The 24,752-nt window shown below is 37.2% G+C and overlaps 1 protein-coding gene across 4 annotated transcripts in view; it reads right to left on the bottom strand.

Annotated features, from left to right (window-relative positions):
• Positions 1–24,752, bottom strand: part of DCLK1 (doublecortin like kinase 1) — a 237,143-nt gene that overhangs the window by 10,521 nt on the left and 201,870 nt on the right. For 2 of the 4 annotated variants that reach the window (XM_039696612.1, XM_039696614.1), the window contains 6 exons: positions 24,042–24,175; positions 23,221–23,298; positions 22,503–22,599; positions 20,631–20,711; positions 12,923–13,036; positions 7,256–7,329 (listed from right to left, as the gene is read on the bottom strand). In XM_039696612.1, the coding sequence (XP_039552546.1) occupies positions 7,256–7,329; positions 12,923–13,036; positions 20,631–20,711; positions 22,503–22,599; positions 23,221–23,298; positions 24,042–24,175 (578 nt within the window). The remainder of the gene's footprint in view (positions 1–7,255; positions 7,330–12,922; positions 13,037–20,630; positions 20,712–22,502; positions 22,600–23,220; positions 23,299–24,041; positions 24,176–24,752) is intronic. The other 2 variants (XM_039696610.1, XM_039696613.1) reach the window with 1 other exon arrangement.

The following is a 24,752-nucleotide window of genomic DNA, read 5'->3' as shown; positions in this document are numbered from 1 at the left end:
GTGAGCCTCATAGGAGAGCAGAGATGTATTTATAGCCAACATATTTTTGAGAGTAAAATGAAAACTAAATCCATCATACTGGTGCAGAATAGCATTATAGCAATCCATGCTTTCAAATAATGCAACCAGCATTCAATAATGATGTAACAGAGACAGAAAGATGGACAGGAGTATAGAACTACTATAGCAAATGCATTTAGTTAGGCTATATTGCTGAATGATTATTTTTGTGTCTAGAAACCATATAGCACTACTTTAACAGGGTAAAGTGATCCACTTTGATAAGTTCATCCTTCTATTTTAAATAACAATTGCTACAAAATCCAACACTTTGCATCTGCCAATTTTTTGTTGTTGTTATTTACTGCTATCTTTTGGTTAAGAGCTCTAATTAGTATTTTCAATGCCTTCTATGTTTCTTAGCCTTGAACCAATTCAGTTTTTGATTATTTTTAATGTGAAACAGAAGAATACCTAGCTCTTTTACACACAGTGAATATACTGCTTACAGTATGTAATTTTGTGTGAAAATCGAAAAGAATGGCATATATTACTTCTCTATAAAATACAGATTTCCATTTAAAGGATTTTTTTTTATGCTTACAGGAAATAAGCATTTATTTAAAGTTTAAACCACATCACATCATCCTGTGGTAATAGATACTCTCCCCTGAGAAATTTAAACATTTCTTGTTGAATACATGAAATTACTTGTATTAAATTGAGAATTTATTTTTAAAACCTACTATATGGGAATGGCAAATGTACATGCAAAATCTGGAGGTTTTTAAATTTAGATAACTGACACATAAGGGAATGTATAAGAAAACTGGGGTTTTAGGATATTGCTTTTCATAAAGAACAAAGATAAGTAGGTACCAGAACATCTTTTCGAAGATGCCTGTAAAAATAAATCCCATGATATTATATTTCTATGAATGTTGGAAAAGCTTTAGCGACTCTTCTTTAAATCTATTTGTTTAAATATACATAAAAGCACTCTCTCAAAAATAAAAGACATTAAGCAAAACCCCATGACGGTCTCACCTAAACTAGCACCTTATGCTGCTGTAGTTTGTAGGGCCAAATATTTCTGGCTTTCTAACCTTTCAGAAACTTCCTGAGATATTTTGTTACTTTCTTTGCATTTTTACCCAGTGTTTGCCCTGGACTGGATCTAATCAGTCTTTGTAAAGACATATTTCTAGAGTCCAGGACATTATTGTGGTTACTCTCCTGGGCTGAGAGACATCCAGATCCTTTCCCACCCAAAGAGCTTATTGAATAAAAAGTTACAAAGAGGTCACTGTTTACCTTACTGACAGCAAAACTACACAGGTCATCCTCTAATGTTTGTGTTTACCCTGTCAGAACTATGAAATGGGACACTTCTGGCCAGAGAGTGCTCAGGCCCTATAGAATTTTCATGAAAAGGCTCATTTTGCCCAATGTTCAAATGACATTTGACACTTCCAGTGTGTAATACACTGCTGATGGTATTGTGGCTCTGCATTCTACAAAAATGCTATTTTTCATTTAATGATGTCACAGTTACTTTTTACCTTGAAAGAATTTCAAAATATGATAGATCCATCTTGTGGAATGCAGAGAAGATGGCAAGATAGATACATGTGAGTATTGACTGCATTTTCTAAGTGTGATTTTCACCTACTGTACTTTCTTGTGCAGGTGGACATACTCCAAAAATCAGCTTTTTCATTATTATTGATGTTTTTGTAATAAAGGCCTCTTATACTCATTGCCTTAGTTTAACAGATGTGTTCTTTCACCTGCTGTTCATCTGGGTGGTTCACCGGTGCATGAACCAGTCCATTATGGATTTCCAGGGCATTTCTACTTCAAGCTACTCTTTCAATAAATAATAGGAGGATCTGAAGTGCACTTATGTTTCATAGGGCTGCAAATCCAAGATTTCATTATCACATTTTGACATTTTATTTTTCCCAGCTCTAGGTTAGAGACTAAGAACTTTGAGCACTATATGAGAGTAATGGCAACAAAAATGTAAAGACGGCATTCTTATTTAAGATATGCAGCTGCCCTCCTGCAATCCATATGAGAAAATGTAGAGCTTCTTATCCTGCAGTAGATAAGTGGATTGCCTCTAATAATTTGGCGGTGATGGGTCTGAAGTACTTCATTAAGAACCAACGTATTTTGCACCAACATTTAGTAATCCCGACACCCAGTACCAAATGGTTACCAAGTCATTCTTGGAAATGCATTTAATTTGTAGTAAGAGAACATTATTTTTAAATCATTGTTTCTGTCATTGACATATTAAGGTGCATTTAGCATTTTTCCAGGATTTTTCCTTAAAGAGTGTTTTCATCCTGATTTCTACCACTTGAAGTTACAGGACTTATGAGCCATGCAAATCTATTTTTGTATCTTGGAAAACACTGCACTATGTATTTATGAACAGATTTTCAAAAACTACAACTGCTTTGATATACGTGGTAGATTTGCAATGGGAAGAACCTTAATTCAGCTGTGGGCTGTCAGATCAGTAATTACTGGATTAAAGTAACTGAATTTTATGAAAGTGAGCAGTGACTGTTATTCTTTTCACTTGTCTTAATTTACTGATGGCCACCAAATATATATTAGTTTCATTAATAAAAGAACATTAATGTGCATTTTGCCTCTTAGTCCATACATTATTCATAGCAGCCAGGAGACTAAACTGGGGATGCAGCTGTTCACGCATTAATCTAAGAAATCCTTCCCTTTGCTCGCTTTTATTCTGCAGGAGCATAGTTGCAGTTTGTTAGCAATTTTCATGAAGCTTTGTTTAGTGTGTGGAATTAGATAAATCTATGTATTGAAACACTGGTATTTTTTTTCTTCCAGTACTTTCTTTTATATCCACAGTTTTATACACACATTTAAATGCTCACGCCTAGATAAGTTTGTCTTATTTCCTTAAACTTCTGGCTAGTGACTTTTATACATTGACAGGTTTCCTTGCTGTAAAAATGACCATTAAACATTGCTTGTGGCACAAGCCAGGCAGCCCTTCAGTCTCATCTTTTTTTAAATTTCTTTTCCATGGGTTTGTCAGGTTATATATATATATATTATATATACACTATATATATTTATATATATATTTTTTAAGTGTGATTGATTCATGAATCAAGACACTTTTTTGAGAGTACTTCAAACTTAGTAATGTACCTTAGTCCAGGAGCAAGACACTCATGGTATTTTTAGTCCCTCAGGCAGAAGGTATAACTAAGGTAAGTTACATGGTGATTTGGAGACGTGCAAATGACCACATCGAGGGGACAAATTTATCGAGTGGATTTGAACCCAGACCTCCAAATACAAAAGCCTGATGCTTTAGCACACCATGTAACTTCTGGCATGAAATTAGCTAAAATGAAAGTTAAAAAGAAAGAAAACCAAATCAATTTGATATATGCTTTGTACTGTATTAGTGAATGAACACAAAGACAAGTTTTCTATATATGTAACTGTTGAATTCATATTGCTGTGTTTAAGTTTGTGTTTACTCTTTGACATCCCCCTTTTTAGAGACACAATTCCTCAGCTGGTTTCAATTACATGTGGAAGAGAGCTAGTGCCAAGTTGTTTGCATGAGTGAATTTTATTTATATTTTGTAAATCAGTTGTGGGTTTTTTTACTCAAAGATCAGGAGAAGAGATTTTAAATTATTTTAGATATCTGCCTGTATTTACCAATATTCAGTTTACAGAAGGTTTTATGTTATTAAAAATGGCACTTTACAGATAGCAAACCTGATTCCCAGCTTCCTTGTCCCATCACCAAGATGTCTGGCTGCAACTTTTGACTTAAAAGTGTGTTGTATCCACTTGGGACAGGTGTAAGTAACTCGACAGATGCAAAGTAATGTGAATTAGGAACCGAACATAGAGGATGGAATTATGGGTTTTCAAATGAGCTATTTAGATATATTTTTAACTGTGACAGTGAGAACTGTATTTTTAAAATGTAGTATTAATGAATTTAATATTGACTAGATTGATAATTCTGTTAAGCATCCAATGTAACTCATCTCCTTTCTATCGTCATTATTTTCATAATGACATTATTTTGAATAGTGACTTTTCCATACACCTCCTGGATTTTATTTTGCCCATTTTGCTTTTCTTGAGTGTCTTGGATATATAGAAAATAACACACCCTAATATTCCATACTACTAATATATGTACTATTACACACTGACATTTTCTACTAATATTCTGTTGGATGCAACCACTCTGGTGCTTCTTTGATATTCTGAATCAGCCCAATCTTCAGGGTTTTAACTGGGACCTCCAAGACTTGTCCCCTGCTGATGCTGCTTTGGCCTTTACTGTACCTCTGATTGCAGGGCTGATGTTCCAACAAAATTTGGTGGATTGGTTTTAAAAACATGTATTAGTCTGGGGTCCAAATGATTTTGCTGATTTGGGCCCTGTGTTTTCCCAGATTCTCATATTCAAGGAACTGTGAAAGCTTTTCCAGGCATTATAGCTCATGCCAGCTACAACAACTCCTGCTGTATGTAAAAAATCATGTCATTTCAGCATGTATTATCCCACTGAAAGGGAATAAAAGAAGATGCAGAATATGCTTGGAAAAATTAGGATTTGGAAGGACTTTGAAAACAGAAGTATTTTAGGCAGAGAAAGGATAAGGTTTTCTGATTGTTGAAGGAGAAAATAGTGAATTTTGAAATTATTTTAGAAGACTTCTAGAAAATCCAGATAAAAACTAAAAGAGGAGTGCAGAAGAAACAAGTAGTTTAACACTAACAAAGGGAGCATTATGTTTTCCTTGAGACACGGTTTCATTTTTTGCTGTACTTGTGAATTCAGATTAATTTTCATGTGCCTGTGATAAATTGTTTGTTTTATAGACGTGAATTGATGAACCTTTTCATATGCTTTGCATCTGCACTACTAAAAACTAAACACTTACTACATCGAAATGGTTTTATTTAGATGAAAATGTTGGTCACGACAACAGCTGCATGTTTCTGGGAGATGAGAGGCCCAAACACACGGCAGTGCTGGGTCCGCTGTACCCCCTCGCAGAGGATTTCCTAATTAAGCATCCATGCCTAGGAGCCCTGATCTCCCAATTTGCCTTTCCACACTAGGTGCACAGTTTAGAAAACCCTAATTATAAACATTGTTGTTACTGCCCCCAGCTGGAAAACAGAGCAGTTTATGTATGAATAAGAGAGATTATCGCCCATCTGCTCCAGCCCATTATTCAGGGATGTGTCATTTTGTATGCTGATGGCAGCCATTACTAGTGCTTTAGTCAAACGACCTTTTTTTTTTTTTTTTAATAGCTTTATTTATTTACTAAGTTGCAGACTTAGAGCCTTCCCCCCCTACCTCTCCAAATATGGTTTGTTTCAAAACCTGGGCTATGCAGTTAAACTGAGTCAAGGCCAATCTGAGATGTTCACTTTTCTCACAGGCTCCTGTTTCTGGTGATCTGCTCCCCCTGAAGCAGAGATTTTAAAAGATCCAAATATTGTGTATAGCAAATGGAAAGACTTTCATTGCTTGTTTGGGTTATTTTTTAAATGTAAAATAAAAAATGTAAATCAGAGAAAGAGTGTAAACTGACCATGGATAACAATTAACCTCCAGGAAGATAAATAAAGCTCATGTGATCGTCACCGCCATCTTACAGACCAGGCATTAAATTTGCAACTCTTTGTCAAAGTTCTGCTTGACAGAAAATTCCTCTAATACTATCAAACCCACAGTCATCTAAAGCTGGGCACTCAGGTCCCATTTGCCCTTCTCTGAAACCAAGGAGCACAAAGAAGGAGGCCAAGTGACAAGACAGATCAGCAGGTTCTGCTCTGCCCTTGCAGGTCACAGTGGATTTATAGCCACCACTACAAGAGGGTGGAATTAGATCAATTACAGGTACTGCTGCACTCCAGCACTCGGAATGGGAGTCTTTCTCAATTTTTGCTAGCCAGCGTTCAACTCATGAATAGGATTGACTTTTCTACTTTTTGCCTGAAAAACAGGCTTATTTTTGGGTTTGGGATTGTTTTGTTTTTCTTTCCCCAGAACATCCATATCAGAAACTACTTAGTCCTCAGTGTGCACTCAGGGAACCGTTAGGTTTTATGGAAAGCGTGCTGCAGCCCGATCCATGCACTTGGTGAAATGATCCAGGGTGGGAGTTTTACTTTACTGGAAACACTCACAGTGACCATCTCTGCTGTTTTGCTAAGGTGGTTACTTTGCTGAGATTTTACAAACCCCTCACAGACAAGTTCTTAAACACAGTGCTAGAAACCACAGGCCTCACAGTAAACTTATAAAAATTTCTCCAGGCATCAAAATGTAGGTCTTGTGAGTAATAAGGAAAAAGACAGCAAGTAACCACTTGATGGAAATTCCAGCACTCTGGATTAATAGAGGAGGTGTGTGGGCCTCTCGTGGGCTATCAGACCTGGAACCCTCCTTGCCCCCACTCCAGAATATGCCCCTCCCGCCCGAAGCCCCATTTTATCATACAGGTTAAGCCAGCTAACAACAACCCTGGCACAGTTACACAATGAAGAAAAATATATTCAAGAGACTCATGCAATATTTAAAAAAAAAATCAAACCAAAATAAATAGGTATCAGAAGGGTTTTAAAAAGAAAAGAGAAGGAATGCATTGTTAGAAACACAAGCTTACCAGCACATACAATGCATTGTATTTCAGTGAACTTGGGAGAGTTTCTATGCCCGCGTTATGCAAATGCATTGTTCAATCTAAGGTAAGGATTGTGTTTAGTGGGTTTAAAATGACAGTATATAGCTCCACATCTTGCATGGAAAAAGAAGAAAATATATGCTGAGAGCCTGTTGCTGCTCCGTGTGTTTTGAAACAGGAGCACAGGGGAAGCAGATGCCTTAACAAGCAGAAGGGAGGGGGAGGGTGCATACTTCAGCATATCTGTAGATTTTCTATATACACTGTCCTTTTAACTAGAGGGGAGATTGATACTGAGCATGTGCGATGAAGAGAAAGCTGGCAATGTGGGTGTGAGGGATGGGTGAAGAAAGGGAATGAGGGGGTGTGGCATCTCAATCAAGATTAAAACGAAACTGATAAAGCAGCATATGGACCGGATAACAAATCAAAAAGCATGTTTATCCACTGAAGGAACTGGTTAATGGAGACTGCCAGCACGTTGCCATGGAAACACTGACTGTTGGCGCTGCACCATCTCATACCTTATCCAATACATTCCTGGTTGTTGGTAGTAGTCCAAAGACCCTGATCTCTTGATGGTAAACCCGTGGTCCAGCTGAGCAGAGAGAAATGGGGCAACTCAGTGGATCGACATTAGGCTAGAGAATTCAGACTCCAGAGCAAGCTGTTCCTTATTTAGTGCATATTTACTGTTTTCACTTTCACTCTTATCTAACATCCTAAAGCTATGTACCGCAGATGAAAAAGGAAAAAAAAAAGTAAAGAAATAAAAGAAAAAGATACTAATTCTAGATTTGGTCTTGCCAAATTAGAAGCCAATTTATTCAAACTAAAATGGAGTTTGCAAATCTGTTAGTTAATGCATAATGCATTCATTTAAAAAATCTGAAATATCTCATTACCACCAAAGACAGTAGTGCCCTTTTAAGTTGCACATACCAGTAATAGAATATTATCTTTTGCAATTAAACTGAGAAGTTCAAAAATAATAATTTTAAAAAAATTAAATGCAGTGCAACCATCACAAGGAGCAGGCTAGACAGACTACACAAGGCTTAAATTAGACTGCTTCATAATCATGGAATGTGTAAAGATGAAAAGAATCAGGTTTTGATACCCCATCAATCATGGTAATTCATTTCTAAAAATGCGTTAACCTTGGAGAGTAGGACTACTCAGAGCCATGAATAATATTGTTTATCATTTCAGCTTACACCTCATGCTCAAAAAGATAACAGTACAAAACTATGTGGTTTAAAATTGCACCAATTAAAGTCAAAATGGAAATGAACTTAACATTGTGTCCAGGAAATTGTGCTAGTGTTATTACTTAAGGACTACAGATCTTTCAAGTTTAGTTTATCATTAGCAAAATCATGTGCATAGGAACAAAGAAAATCTGTTCTTTTCCCTAACCCTTCTGTGCTGCACTAACAGACGGCAGAAACATAATTTAGCTGAGTTACATAAAATTTTGGGGGGAAAATCTTGACAGAGACACTCTAACTGCTCTAAAACTGTTGCAATTATTTTCAGATTTTTGCTCTATGAAGGGAAAAGGCCATTTTGGGCTTCCATAAGAGTGTTGCATATATTTTCAATACTGATGACAGTTTCTAATTCTAAATTCAGAATAGCAGTTCACCACATTTCCAGGTATCAACCACTTAAAGGGGAGTTAGGAACTAACTGCAAATTTAACTTTTTCTTGATGACTCCCCTGCAGGTGTAGAATTTAATAATTTATTATTTTTTGTTAAAACAATGCCTCTTTCATCTTATTTAGAATTATTTAAATCATGTTTCCTGTTTAAAACCATGGGAACCTTGTACCTAGAGTTAAATTTGTGTTGGCTTAACTACACTGGTCTGCTATTGCCATCTACTGGCTTCCTTGTATGCTGCACATAAAACACACAAAAGGGACGTTTTCCTAAAAAGCAGATCAAAAATATTGCCCTAAAATTGAAGAGTCAAAAATCTATTCAGAGAAAACGGGGAAAGTCGCTCCCTAACAAGAGCTGAAACAATTCTGGTGGTGTGGAAATCCTGCCATGAGAAACCCAACTGTGGAAAATGACCCCAGGACAACACAGACAATAGATGAGAAAGGATAGCCCAGACACAGGTTCAGCTTTAAGACTTTTAGCAAAACTTACAGGCTAGGCTTGTCTTCTCCTCCACACCACCCAAGAAATCCCATGGCTAAAAATTCCACTTGGCATGGGTAATTTTTATTTTAAAATCGGCAGAATGCAGGGCAATGACCCGCACGCTGCCTGCCCATTGCCAGGGTCCCCAACCCAGGACCCTGTAAGCAGAAGGGAGCTGCACCAACTTTCTAAGCAGCTTTTCTCCTTTTCCATTCTACTTCTTTACTCTGCATCTCCAGCTGGAGTTTACTCCCGTTGCCAAGAGAGAGACCTCATGCAACCTTAACAGCAGATTAGCATTAGTCTTCTTCTCTGTCCTAACAATGGCAAAAGTACAAGCACCAAAGTGATGACATACAGGCTAAGATTTAACACTTCAGACAAGGACATGTATTAAACGATGCTCGGTTCATACAAGGAATTACAGCACACCTTTGGACTACAGAAGCATTCTTAAAATGTGATTTGCGCTCTTAGTCATTCTAGCCACTGCCACTGAAGCTTAAAGGGTACAGCCACAAGGGTACTGTTTTGTGGCCAAACCAAAATAAATGGAATTGACACCCCTGAAGGACTGAAGAGTAAAATCTACCCCAAAATTTTTAAAAGACTAGTTAATGTAAGCCTGCTTTTATGTTTTTACTGCAGTGTCTTTTATAAACACCATCACAGAACTAAAAAATACTGCTCCTATTGAAAAGCTGTATGAGAAACATGATCCTGCAAATATTTTGGCACATGTTTAACAGTAATGTGGCCATTCTGACACAAACTGAAGGGCACTAGCCCAAACGGCCTCCTGCAGAGACCGGTAGTCAACGCCTGTAAGAAGAGTTTAAGAACAGGGCAAGTAAAGTGATATTTCTCCTACATAGTCTCTCATCAGCAAGCAGTGTTTTTTAGGGACTTGCTAATTCTCTTGCTGTTTTAAAAGCTAGGTCTCCAATTAAAATTTTGCTGGCAAAGCTATGTTGGTTCAGGGGAATTTTTTCCCAACTGACATAGTCACTCTGGCAGAACTTTTAATGATGTATTATTGCATCAACAGAAAAGTCTCTTCACTTGTATAGTTAATTTTGTTTGAGAAATCATTCTACTACATCAGCAAAGGAACTGCTTTGCTAGGCATGCACATGTTCATTAGAGTAGTTTGTCCAAACTGATGAATCCTTTCAAATGTGGACAAACTTGAAGTCTGGACACATGCACAAGAAGTAGGATGTCTCTGCCTTGGATAGACGGAGACAACTTTTACTGAGATTACCACATCAATAAAGCAGACATAAGTTTGAGCCAAAGGAATGAATGCAATTTGGACATTGCTGAAGGAAGTAGTAGCCACAGAAGTTGTGTGCAAAACACATGTAGCTTCAAATTCCTTTCAGTCAAGGTGACCAGAGACACATCTTTAGGAACTTGATTTTCATATTATAGTTTTAATTGGTGCATATGGTAAATACTCCTTGAGATCTTTGAGGTGTGTTACTTTTTACCACCGGCGAAAACAGGCATATAATATCACATCATACCAATGTGAGGACAAACTAAGAACTAAATACCACATATTAGCAAGCTCTGTACATAAAACAGGGTTATAATACTCAAAATAATGATAATATTTTTTCTTTCATACTATTAAGCTATAGAAATATAAGCACATATTAACACATTTTCACAAACACAGACACATATGTGTTATATAATATACAGATGGCAATTCTATATATTATATACACAAGCACTCTCTCTAAAAAGTATGCAAACATACAGGCAGGCACAAACCCCCAGTATTTTTATAGCAAATATAGTTAGTGCATGTCTTATTGCCAAACAATAGACGTTACAGCATCTATACATACTTTGAAAGTTCTAAGTCTAGAGCAGCCTTTGTTAATAGGATTTAACTTTAACTTTTGCTTGAGATTTCACAGTTAAAGGGAGATTCCCAAACATAAAACCCTGGTGACATGCATGTCAAATGTATATTGACTACCAAATGCAGAAACAACATTTAAAGTCATTGTTGTTCTACTTTTGGCTTTCTTTTATTTTTTTGTAGAAAACAAAACTAATTTATTCATAAAATGAAAATTATCTAGCATTCTGAAACATCACGAAAACACTAAAGAGGTCTACATTTCCCCATCTCTTCTAAGTGTTCTAAACATTTCTACTTTATAGGCCAAGTTGCAGGATCAGTCGTGTCAGAATATGAAGTTTGCCCACAGAGATGATCACTAAAAGCAATCTGTTAAATTTCAAAACACTAAAAGACAAATAAAAGTCATTAAGAATATAATTAATCATACACATTTTTCCTGATGTTTTTCAGTGGACAGATTCACTACAGTGCCTTTTTCATTACTTGGGTGTTAAACTGCTGCAAACAATTTCTTGGCAAAGCAACTGGGGCAAATAAAAAAAAGAGGAGGGCAGGGAAATTAAAAACATAAAGGGGGCAAGGGATGGATGAGGACAGAGGCATCATTTCTTGCTTTTAAGCTTTGAAGTCATTAGCATGGAGGATCTGAGCAGTAATTCTCATGGACAAGCGTGCTGGCAGTCCATTCAATAGGAACACGGTTTCAGCTAGTCTCTAAAGAACATACCTGCAGTTCAGATGAGCAATGGGTATGTGATGTTTTAGTTGTGGGAGAGTTGCTGCAGTATTATTGCTTAAAAATGAAAATAAATAAATGCTGACTATGTTAGCTGATGACTGAAAAAATCTAGAAAAAGCATGAGGAACAACTTGCTTCCATGTAGAGGACATTCAGGGTAGGAAAGAGTAAAGAAAAAATATGAGAGAGGCACAGTTTGAAATTTTAAGTACTTATACCAAGTAACTCTGAGAGAGTATCCCTTTTGCTGCACAAGCACTTCACACCTGTGAGCCAGATTGCATGTGCTGAGCTGAATTTATTTCATGCTGATTTAACTCAACACTGGAGGGGCTGAGCTGAGAAACATGAAAGTGGAAACAGTACAAGAAAGTGTACATGTGCAGTCACACCACCTGCAATTTATGGAAGCTGGGAATGAACACTGAGTAATCTGATATGGGAATGGTTACGTTTAACATGTCACAATTTTAGTGACTCTTTGGAGTGTTCACATTACTATGAGTAATAAAGGAAAGCTTACAAACACAAGCAGATGTATCAAAAATGTGAAGGATGTGCATGTTACTATTCAATGGCATTAGTATGGATAATCTCTTCATATGTGGAATATATCCTAGGTCCATGTATATGTAATACACATGTTCATCTGTGAGGAAAAAATACAATTGTATGTGATGTATGCTCCACTGAGGATGCCATTGAAATCTCAGTAAAGCTTGGTCAAAATTTTGGCCAAGCTTTGTTTCAGACACTCTGACATGTCCAAACCTAGAATGGCTCCACTGGAATTGCAATGTGACAGAAGGCAGCAAGAAGTTCCATTAAGTCTTTACCCCATTAAATACTTCTGCTGACAGGGAAGCACACTGTGTGTGGCACTACAATAAAATGCTGCTGCCTAGCTAAATCTGAAGTGGCTAGACTCATGTTAACCATGAAGGCAACAGTGAGGCATCACAGCTCTCTTTCATGTCTTCAGAAAGGAGAGGCTTAGGCTGCCATGCAGATTTTCAGTTAAATTCTGAAGAAATTTCCATTTTAAAGTGGTTCTGTCCCGCTACAGTCTCTGTGTGGCCTAAATCCATATAATGAGTCTGCTGCCAAGTAAAATGTCATGATCCCACAGTTCAAACTGGAGTTACGTTGGAATTAGGTCCACTGATCTTCTGGTAAAATGTGGAACTGTGTACTGTGTGTACAGTTATATCTCCTAGGGCAGTTAAATAACAATGTGACTCACAAGGAGAATCAAAGGAGAAGCTGTGCAGGATACCAGTCTAGCTATTCTGATATTAATTAAAATGCTACATTTATCTAAATATTAACCCTCTTTGGTTTCTTTTGGTGTCATAAGCACAAAACTGTCTGATGGGCACAAAATCTGTTTCATCTGTGTATTTCAGATGCTTACTGCTATGACAGAAACTCCAGCTGCTGTGCTGTTCGGCTTAGGGCCTGTGTTGAAATGCTTCTTTATCTTCCCAGCTACTGAGAGCTGATGTTCATTCTCTGGAAGGCCATCATCCTGCAGATAAATAAAGCAAAAGAAAACTTCAGAGAGGAAACACAAAAAAAAAAAGAAGGAACTGTGAGGTGATTCTGATAGGTCCCATCAATACAGAAAAGTTTACAAAATGTTTGTACTAAAATATGGGTCAATCATTGTCTCCATCAATACATTTAAGGTACTTACAAGATGAACATATTATGGAACCAAGCAGTCTCTCTCTTCTTTATCCAATATTTTCTTCTCAAACTTTAGGTAATGTTCATTAACAATAATTGTTAAACATTTCATTTTTCTTACCATTTCTTACTATTTTCTTTATTAATTACCACTACCCAGTTATTTTGATACCCATTCATATTTCAAAACCTGAGCATTTCAGATGTGTTTAAGATTCAGTTTACTCATCACATAAATTTAATGATAATGACCTCAAAAGTAAAAAGTATCCAAGATATTACAAAAACAAAAGGCGGGGTTGGGACATTCCTCCTTCCAGCTGAGACTTCCCACTTTGCAAAGAAAACCTGGGTACCTGCACCTAGGGACACTGGCATCCTCATGCTGAGCAGAAACCCTGACAGAAATAATGGAGTTTGTGGTTTTGCACAAGTCTGCAGACTGAATTCAAGCCCAGAAAAAGAGAAGGTTTTTTAAGAAGTTATAGAGAAGATCCTTATGCCTGAAAAATGTGCAAAAAGCCACTGCTCAGTGAGACTTCCCCACTAGCAGCACATGCAGGATTTCAGGCAACAAATACACAGAATACGTGGAATAGGAAACAAAATGTAGAATAGGCAAAATATACAGGGCCACATGCCTTAGTCATCCCTAACTGGTGCTGCATGGTGTGTATAGGAATAAACAGCTGAAATAATTCTTAAACTCCACTTTGGCAAAATCCTAACAGAATAAAGGCAAACGAGAAAATATCAGAATAGTGATATAAATAAAGAGACACTTTTCTCTTTTATTTTTCAGTCATTATGAGAGCCCTTAAAGAGTTACAGAGCTGCTGCCGTAAATCATGAGTTCAGTAAGCATATGGGAATTTTAGGGAGGTTGGTAGGGTTTGTTATTTATTTATCTTGGGGAGTTTGTGTTTAGAGATCCCTTACTCACCCCTTAACAAAATGTCTCAGCTGGCAAAATATGGTCAAGTGCACACAGCTGCAAAACACAAAAGAAAACAATACAACCCAGTAGCTGATTATTGTCTATCACTGGGGAGTCCTGGCTCAGTGGTATATGACCCTAAAAATAACCTGGTTCCCATTGACCTTGCCTTTCTCAGAAGAAAGCTAGTCTGTAAAGGAACTCCTCTTCACAAGAGGAGGGAAGAAAAATAAAATCATTCTTATGGCTTTCTTGACATGAAAGTCTGCCAAGAGTTCATGTAATCTTGTCAAAGACTAAATTACAGACAAGACAATAGTTACCAAGACTGTGGTCATATTTTATTGGTGAAACACCACACCCACAGTTCTTGTGGCAACATGCCACAGACACGTAGTTTGGGTTCCAGCTTTTAGATTAAATACCTTCCAGCCCAATTTAAGATACAGCATAGGGATATATCAGAATTCCTCTATAATTACTAAGTTTTTATTACTACTGCTGGTGTCACCTGATGTTTAGTAGTTCTCTTTTATTCAAACATGTTTTATAAACAAATCAATGTATATTAAACTGGCTCCTAGAATTACGTCAGTCAACAATAAGATAGTTATTGAGGGTGAGAGATGACAGCTGTTTAACTAAAAACAAAACAAGTTGCTCTGCAGTTTTAAATGGCAAGAAGTGAAAAATCACCACATCAAATATCAAATTGGTCAGAATCACCAGGTTAAGTTGTATAATTGGAGAACAGTGTAAACACTGCTGACAAGAATTTCATTGGGTTGCTGAAATGGGAAGGATGTCAAGCCCTGAAGAGGTTACCTGTTCCTTTCCCCTATTCTAAGTCTTTGCTTTTGGCAGTAGGTTAGGATCACAGAATTTCATCTCAGCTTTAGCATTAATCACAAGATTTTTGTTAAGGTGACCAGTGATTTTTGTTGCTCCATCTGGAAACTTTAAAGAGTCATGAGCTTCAGAAGATGTTGACTGCTAATAGTCTGAAAGAAGAGCTCTCCTGTGTATACCTCAGGAGCTGAGCAGTCAAAAAAGTTTGAAAATTCTGGCTCAGAATTTGAGTTTTCACATGAACAATATAAACTGCTTGGAATGTTAACACATTTTTGGTTTTTGTTTTGGAGTTGTTTGTTTGTTTGTTTGTTTTTGATCAGCCTCTACACATACCTTTCATGGTCTATTTACAAGAATTCAAAATTAAAAAAAATAAATAAAAAAGAGGCACAAGGTCTTGGAGAAATTCTAGTAATTGATAAAAACTGGTTTCATATTTGCATTGCTCTCTGTGGCAGGAGACATTGCCACTCAAATGAAGCTCAGGATTCCCAGACTCCTACTGCCCTGGAGCACTTAGATCCATTTCACAAGATGGTCACAAGAGCTTTACTTTTCAGGTCTACAAGCGTCACATGAATAGATCATTATACAAGTAACAGCAGGAAATTAGAGTAAACAGAAGTGCTGGAAAAGCTTTTGGACACCGCTTCCTTTAAGGATTCCAAGGAAATTTTTTTTGTGTGCACTGTCCTAGGGTGTAACCAAAAGTAGTGCAGCTGCAAAATAAGGAATGCCTTTTAAAATTCATTTTCTTACAAATGTTTACCTTAATGATACTTATCACTTGGTTATTAATTTCTTTTGCACACAATTTTCCAAGGCAGACATAGTGAGGGAAAAATATAAAAGCACCAGGTTCTCTAATTCTTTTTAGGCTGGTGTGTGCCATCTTCCTCTTCCAGCAACAACACAGATTTTATATTGATTATTTTAACAGAGAAGGATTTACAGAATGCAAGCCATCCCTTTCAGCATTCACTGCTCAGTGATGTATTAGGAAACATTTACTACTTATACAAAGAAGAATGAGTTTGTCCTGTAGCTTGTTTCAGGTTATCAATAACATCAAAGTTGAAAATGCCAGACCTCAAGCCTCTTTTATAATTCTTCCTGCCTCTTTTATAATTCTTTAGCTTTGCAAAAAAAATTGAGCAGGTAAAGTAAAGATTTGGGGTCCCTGTAGGGGAAGTATACATTAGTGGATTTGTTTCCAGGTCTAAGTGTACTGCATAGGAGAGATGACTCCAAATAAACGAAATGGAGGGGGCAAAGAACTGCTGCTGAATTTCATTTCGAATTCAAGATCTCCATCTGTGGCAATGGCATGTAGCCAACATCTTTTCAGGTTTTGTTTTTTTTGAATTGAAAACAGCTGGGATATTATTCACATCGAAACTGCTTTACTGGTCTGACTCTGACCATAACAAGCTTTGCAGTTTCCAAGAAGAATCCAGATATTTTTATAGCAAAAACTTAAACTGAAACGAGGGTTTGCTCCTACTGAAACTGTCAAAGCACATTCCAGGAATCTCAGCAATTTACCAAGTAATCACATAATAACCAGCTATAAAGTAGAATGGTTATTTACAATCTACAAAGTGGTTTTATACAGTGTAAGCAGTTACAACACTTCCATCAAAGGTTTGATCAAAGAGAGAAAATGTTTCTTAAAATTGTCAAAGAAAACACATGCCTGCTTTTCAAGCCAGCTGTTCTATCTAGCATTTTATCTGCAGCTTTAACACTCTGAATAGGTTCAAAACTGAAATAAAGGAAGTGTTGCAGTGAGCTCTATCCCAGCTGAAACTAATAGAGAAAGTAAACTCCAGCATTTGACACCATGGAAAAGTATTTAAGCAGGTTACCTGTGAGAATGGAGTGTAGCTGAAAATTCCATGTGCCATTTCTTCTCAGAAAGACAGTTTACATATAATTTCTCAGGTAAGTATAACATAAATATTGCAGAGCCTTTTGTAAACAGGGATGAGTGCATTAATTCTCTGTCCTGAAGCTGGGAAAATGAGGTCCAGGGAGGCTGTGTGACAGACTTGCAGCTGATCCAGCCAGTGATGGCAGAGGCATGTGTAGTTTGATCTGACACTATACATTCTGCCTCTGTGCATCAACAGGCTGCCCCTGCTAGCTTATCTACTGATACTGCCCAGACACACTTCAGGGAAGTGCCCTTTCTCATGGAACCATTTAAGCACCTGTTTCAACTCAGCCATGTTCTTATTTCTTCCGATGTGAGCTAGGATTGTAGTGCCATCTAGTTAATTTGATGCCCAGTCTTAAGTGCTTCCATGTGTGATGCCTTGAAATGGGAGCAATGTTTGGAATGTGTTAAAGCACTTTCCTGAATTGGTCCCAGTGCTAGAATTTTTCCTCCCAGAAAAAATGTATGGAGGACATAAGAAAATTCAAAAGCAGTTTTGATCTGCATTATGAACTATCTCTAGTGTAAGGATGCAGACAAAATACTGATATTTTCTTCAGTTGTTAAAAGCAGCAGAAAAAAGGAATTACAGCATTGTCATGGAATATTTGTTTCACTTATAGACAGAACTGCTAGAGGTTTTGATTGCAGAGAATTATTACCAGCATAAAACTACAAGTGCACCAGAGCTAGACCAAAGATGAATTCATCACCACATGCTGTTTCTAACAGTGCATCACAGCCACTCTCTAAGAAGTAGTATATTTAATAGAAGCAAGTAGATCTTGAACTTTCCCTGGTACATCATCTAGTTCATGCCAGCCAAGTACTTAAGAACTTTGTGAGCCAAGAGCTCTATCCAGACCACTATATTTAATAAGCACCTACGGAACCATCCTCCAAAAATGTATTAAATTCTCTTTTGAGTCCATTTATACCAGTTTTCTACACCACCTTCTGGCAAAGGTTTCTGCATGTTAACTTATTGCACAGAAATTCAGGAATTTGCCAAGGTGCTTCAGTAATCAGAGCTCAGGTTTTTCTAGCAGAGCTCTGGAGTGCTTAAAGTCTTTAGCCCCTAGCTCCTCTTCCCTGCTATCCTCACCAGCAGGTACTACTGAGGGCAGGGAAGCAGATCCTCATGTCACTTGCACACCACCACTATTGCATTACTGCCAAAGAGCTGCACCTCTTCTTTTTTATACGTCACATTAAAATGGCTTTCTAAAACACATAATGGAGTAACAATTCGAAAAAAAAGTATCTGGGGGTAGTGTTAACATTTCAAATATATTTTTCAGAAAAAATTGAAGAATTAGTGATCAATTCCTTAAGTGGTGTAAGCAAGGGACATTTCAGTAATCTCAGCAGCAGTGTGCAGGCTGACACTGCAGGTGACTTGGCCTCTCTGTGGCTTCTGATCAGTCACTTCCATCCAGAAATCTCCACACGTCCTCCTCCCATGGAGACAGAGAGACCCCTCAATCACCATAAGGCATTTTAAACTGTGACAGAACACTGTGTCCAAGGATGGCCCCTAGCACCAAGGAAAATAAATATTTCAGCTGCATGAATGTCATCTTCAAAATGAAAAGATTTTCATCAGACATTGTCCTGGATCCTTACACTCTTCATAGGTATATTTACATTTACACAGCATTTACAATTTAAAAAGTAGTTTGGGTAATAAGGGAGCCCTCCAAGTTTAAAGCACGTACTTGGAAAATACTTAAGTGATCACTACTACACTATATGGAGGACATTTTCATTGAAAAAATTAATATCTGAGGTGACTGTATATTTGAATTTTTAGAATAGTTTTTTAGTGAGAAAGGGATTTTGGACACAGCAGGTCAGTAACTGAAGAGTATTCCAGGGAGGACTGCACACTCAAACTTGCAACAAACAAAATGAAGCATTATTTCCTCTTCCTGTGTTTTTTTTTCACTGTTCATCCCAATTGTGTTTCATTTCTCAGCTGTCCCTTCTGAACTGGAATATAGATTATCCCAATTTTTTTGTCATCCAAATATTTTGAAACACGTTAAATAGTCTGGAATAATTAACAAATTTTAAATATTGTCAGAAGCTAAATATGACTGTGAATGTTTCCCTGTATTAAATTCTCTTTTGAGTCCATTTATACCAGTTTTCTACACCACCTTCTGGCAAAGGTTTCTGCATGTTAACTTATTGCACAGAAATTCAGGAATTTGCCAAGGTGCTTCAGTAATCAGAGCTCAGGTTTTTCTAGCAGAGCTCTGGAGTGCTTAAAGTCTTTAGCCCCTAGCTCCTCTTCCCTGCTATCCTCACCAGCAGGTACTACTGAGGGCAGGGAAGCAGATCCTCATGTCACTTGCACACCACCACTATTGCATTACTGCCAAAGAGCTGCACCTCTTCTTTTTTATACGTCACACTAAAATGGCTTTCTAAAACACATAATGGAGTAACAATTTAAAAAAAAAGTATCTGGGGGTAGTGTTAACATTTCAAATATATTTTTCAGAAAAAATTGAAGAATTAGTGATCAATTCCTTAAGTGGTGTAAGCAAGGGACATTTCAGTAATCTCAGCAGCAGTGTGCAGGCTGACACTGCAGGTGACTTGGCCTCTCTGTGGCTTCTGATCAGTCACTTCCATCCAGAAATCTCCACACGTCCTCCTCCCATGGAGACAGAGAGACCCCTCAATCACCATAAGGCATTTTAAACTGTGACAGAACACTGTGTCCAAGGATGGCCCCTAGCACCAAGGAAAATAAATATTTCAGCTGCATGAATGTCAACTTCAAAATGAAAAGATTTTCATCAGACATTGTCCTGGATCCTTGCACTCTTCATATACCACAGCATTTACAATTTAAAAAGTAGTTTGGGTAATAAGGGAGCCCTCCAAGTTTAAAGCACGTACTTGGAAAATACTTAAGTGATCACTACTACACTATATGGAGGACATTTTCATTGAAAAAATTAATATCTGAGGTGACTGTATATTTGAATTTTTAGAATAGTTTTTTAGTGAGAAAGGGATTTTGGACACAGCAGGTCAGTAACTGAAGAGTATTCCAGGGAGGACTGCACACTCAAACTTGCAACAAACAAAATGAAGCATTATTTCCTCTTCCTGTGTTTTTTTTTTTTTTTACTGTTCATCCCAATTGTGTTTCATTTCTCAGCTGTCCCTTCTGAATTGGAATATAGATTATCCCAATTTTTTTGTCATCCAAATATTTTGAAACACGTTAAATAGTCTGGAATAATTAACAAATTTTAAATATTGTCAGAAGCTAAATATGACTGTGAATGTTTCCCTGTTCATTTTAGATCAAGTAGGTTTAACAGTATGGACTATATTTGAGTAACTCTTAATCACGACTGTAAGATTTTTGAGTGCACCTCATCTCAGGAGAATAAAATGTGTCACTGAACCTGCAAGCTGAGAGTTAGAGATATACATTTATCAAATAGGATTGAGATTTGTTGAAAGCCCATTTCACAGAAAATGTAGCTGAGCACACACAAAATAGTGACAACTCCATGGTACACAATACACTAAATGAGCCTATAACTCAGCTTATTTCCAGTTAAATCTGTGGCATCTTTAGAATGTGCTGGCTTTCAAAAGGGCATAGCAGGGGCTTGACTGAAAAGAGCTCAAAGGTGCCAAATTGAAAGATGCATCTGCAAGCCTGAAAATACTTACATTAACCCATGGATGCTCAAGAACTTGCAAGGCTGAGAATCGCAGATCTACATCTACTTGAAGCATCATTGTGATAAGTTCCTGAGAAATTGAATACAGAGTTGAATTTAAAGAACGCTTTCAAAGAACTAATCAATATTCCATACACTTAAGAACTCTTTAACTGATTTTGTAAGAGTTCTCAAGAGGAGAGTGAACTACTGACTGCAGAAATACACTAAGTACACTAAGATTATTCAAAAAATATAAAAACTATGAACTGATGAACTCTCAGCTGAACTTTTAAATCAATATCTGACAGTATCTTGAAAAGCCAGAAGACAGTTCTGAGTTACAGTTCTGAAGCCACTGTTTAAGAGAAAAGCACTTAATACGTAATGTGCAAAACAGATGGGCCCATTAAATTAGGTTAGCTTTCCATTAAGAAAAAGCCAATTCCTCTGAATGAAAAAAAATGCCAGCAAATATAATTTTACTTTAAACTCTTGCTTAAATAACATATAATTTTTTTTAAAAAAAAACCTAACACTTTTAGTTTTCATTATTTTTCATCCTCTGATTTTCTCTGCAATTATCTAGATTATTTTGATCACAGAGTGGACTGCATGAACAGTATGGCAATATGACAGCAAATAAAGGTCCATCACCAAAGACCAAATGTCATTCTTAATTACACAAATAACTTAAATAGATGGGCTAAGGCTTCAAACCAGAATTTTTAGACAGAAGGAGTTTCACAGGAAAACCCTGGCAAAGGATTTGCAGGGCTCCCATTAATGATGCTATGAAATAATGCCTGCTACAACACAATGATTTGGTTTAGAGGACTTCTAACTCTGTGACTGTATCTCATTCTTTAACCTCATTAGTTAGAAGGCTAAAATGCTAGTCCTCATTATGCTCCACATATCTATAAAAGCAGGATGTAACTCTCCAAAGAATGGAGATTCAGAGCTACTCTCATTACCTGCACCCACCTCCAAATTTAACTTTTTTTTTCTTGTGATTCATCAAACCCTGTCACACTGAAGGAAACAGGAAGACAGTTTTTCATAGATTGTCTTACAGACCAGAGAAGTAAACTGACTTAAAGTAAGCCTTTATCTATCTACAGAATGACCATGTGATTTTTTTTTTTGTTTACATTCACATATGTATTATGTCTCTGTCCACATATATTTATACATATGACTACAGTGCATGCCAGATCCCTAGAAAATTTTTGAGTTAAACTGTTGCTGTAGTGAATTGGTGAGAGTCAAAAAAATCTGATCTGCTCTGCAACTATAATAAACTCTGTCAAGGTCTGTATCTGTAAATAATTATATCTGCCTTAGCACACCAAAGACTGCAGGTCAAGAGCTGTGGCCAGAACAAGTCTGTATTTCATACCACTCTGCAACAATAAGGCAATGGGAGGCCTGGTTCTTTGACAGGAAGAAACAACAGACATAACATCTAATGGGATCAATAAGGGAAATCAGCCTCTCCATAATATTATTAGATAATGTTCAAAGGCTCCAGATTGGCCCCTTAGAAGTACATACAAAGCACAGTCCAAGGGAACTTTCGAGCTAGGAAGTGAATTACTTTAATTTTTTCTTAATCAATAAGGGCTGCTGGTGTCTCTGTTGTGTGAGAAATCATATAGAGATATGATGTTCATTTCAGAATGGGGTCCATTTCAAAACCATGTGGAGTCTAAGAGACAGTAACCAAGTGAAACATAGATGGTGACCCAGATGAATTTATAGGGGTAGCAGAAGATGTATGAGACATGTCAAATGCAACACTGTGAAAGGACAACATGCATTATGCACTCCCACTGGAAATAATACTGTAGAAGAAAACAGCATCAACTATAAAACTCACCTTTGCAGAGTCAGAAACATTGTCCCAATATGGAGATGGAAAATCCATCTGTCCCATCAAAATCTGATCAAAAAGCACTTCTTGGTCATCTCCACTTCTGTGAAGTAAAACCAAACAAAACCAACAACAAAACCCAAAGAGAAATTATTTTCAGATGTGTTTTCAATCAACTTCTTAATATTGTTTTTAATTGCTCATGCCTTAGTATGCTTTTGCAAGATATTGATTGTCCCAAACATGCAGCCATGAGTGTTAATGGTGAGATCATAAAACAGTGCATTTCTTTCTGCTTGTCTTTTGTCCACAACTTTGTAGTTGCTTTGAGGGGATAAAATATCTGACATCCTTATTAACTGGCTTATGTTTTAATTACCTTTTACCAACCACAAAATATGTTGTATTTTGTCCATGAAAGAAGATGGTTATTTCACAGTGTATTTAAAACTTCAGGCAAAGCCATGCAGAACCTGTAATGAAGCCTCTTGTTTTGCAATGCAATGAAGTTTAAACTACAATAAACAAACATGAGACAGAGATATTTTACCATAAAATCACAGACATTTATGGGGCTTGTGCAGAACACTATGCAGAGGGCAGAATAAAAACATCAAACCCTATGAGCAGAGAACTTCTACCAGTGGGAATCTCTGTGCTTAATGTGAAAGGAGCACAGGGACCAATTTACATAACAAGGATGGTTGAATAGGTCAGTCCATACCCACGGAATGGAGGAAAACCACAGAGCAGGATGTAAGTAATCACACCCGCTGCCCAGATGTCCACCTTCAAGCCATATCTAGAAGTGTGAGAGACATGGTTAGAGACATCAGATTCTTACAGACTACAATGCAAGAACAGAGGAAATATGTTCATAATCATTAATAATTTCTTATAAATTCTCATCTGAACTTTGTCTACCTACCAATCCTCATTCTGCTAACAAAATTTTTTACATTTACACATTAAAATTAAAATGACATTAGATCAGAATGTGTGAGTGCACAGAAGAATTTGGGCTATATTCTTCAGTTAGTTAGCTAAGTCAAGTTGAGTTTACATGAGTTAGTGATGCCTGTGAACATGAAGTCTGCAAAGGTGACACAGGCTGTTCAAGCCAGCAGGAATTTACTCTGGAACAAATCAGAAGAGGACAGTGTGTAATAATGAAATACAATTAAGTAAATGGTAGTTGGGATTCTCTAGAGAATAGAATTACTTCCATTGTATCAGCAAATGGCTAGTTAGTAAGTCAGTGTTAAGCTTAGTTTGACAGTGTTAGGTGTCAAACTGTTGTTTTGAGGCTAACAACTGGCAGAGGTTGATCAATATAACTCCAAAGCCAGCCTACTCTGAACTGATTTGGGTAAGATAGCCTCCAGAGGTCCCTTCCAAGTGAATTGTTCTATGAGTCATGATTCTGCATGATAGCCAACCAAAGGCAGTATAAAAGTCTTAATTGCAAGAACTCCAGTCTGGCATAATGGCAAGAATGTGCTCCGCTGAGTACACATCAGTGGATCACCACTACAAGTGATTTACCCAGTTTCAGCGATGATTTCTGGAGCTACATATGTTGGGGTCCCACAGACAGTATATAGAGGTCCATCCACAATTGTTGCTAGGCCAAAGTCTCCCAGCTTCAGGGACTTGCTTCCATCTTGGTGTTCATAAACCTAAATCAGGAGGAAAATGGAAAGTTTTACCACAAAACCATCAATGCAACTACTATAATCACTTCCTAACTGCCTGAAATGTTCCTTCTTATTTACAGGTTTTTTTCTCCTCCTTACCTTTAACATATTTCTCTGCATGTTTTGAAAATTCACAATTTGGACAACTTCCCTTGAATACAGTCAGGATGTTCGGGAAAGACTTGTCTCGCTGCCCAACAAAAGCCGTACACTTGCTAGGTGCTAAAGCCCACAAGCAAATGTGTGACCTTCCAGCAGTGGCTTTCCTGTGTCAGCTCCCTACTGAATTCACAGTGTAGGCAGGTTGAGTTTATTCATTTTACTTGCAGAGAGCTTAAAGGTTTGCACAGGAACTTCAGCTACTTAGATAATAGAAAAATGACTGTACTGATAGCAGTTCCAGGCTCTTCTCTGTGTGTTGAAGCCACAAGACACAAATCTGGCTGGAGTATTTCACCTAGAAGTACTCTCCTCTCCTTGAATGACTCTTACACATCAATGAGTTTCTTACTGGCATGGTAACATCAGGATCAACGGGACATAAGTAGTTAGGGCTGCT

Source organism: Passer montanus, unplaced genomic scaffold, assembly GCF_014805655.1.
Source record: "Passer montanus isolate IOZ18808 unplaced genomic scaffold, ASM1480565v1 scaffold99, whole genome shotgun sequence".
NCBI classification, from domain to species: domain Eukaryota; kingdom Metazoa; phylum Chordata; class Aves; order Passeriformes; family Passeridae; genus Passer; species Passer montanus.
The sequence above is the reverse complement of the archived record's forward strand: the minus strand, read 5'-3'. Positions and strand labels throughout refer to the sequence as shown.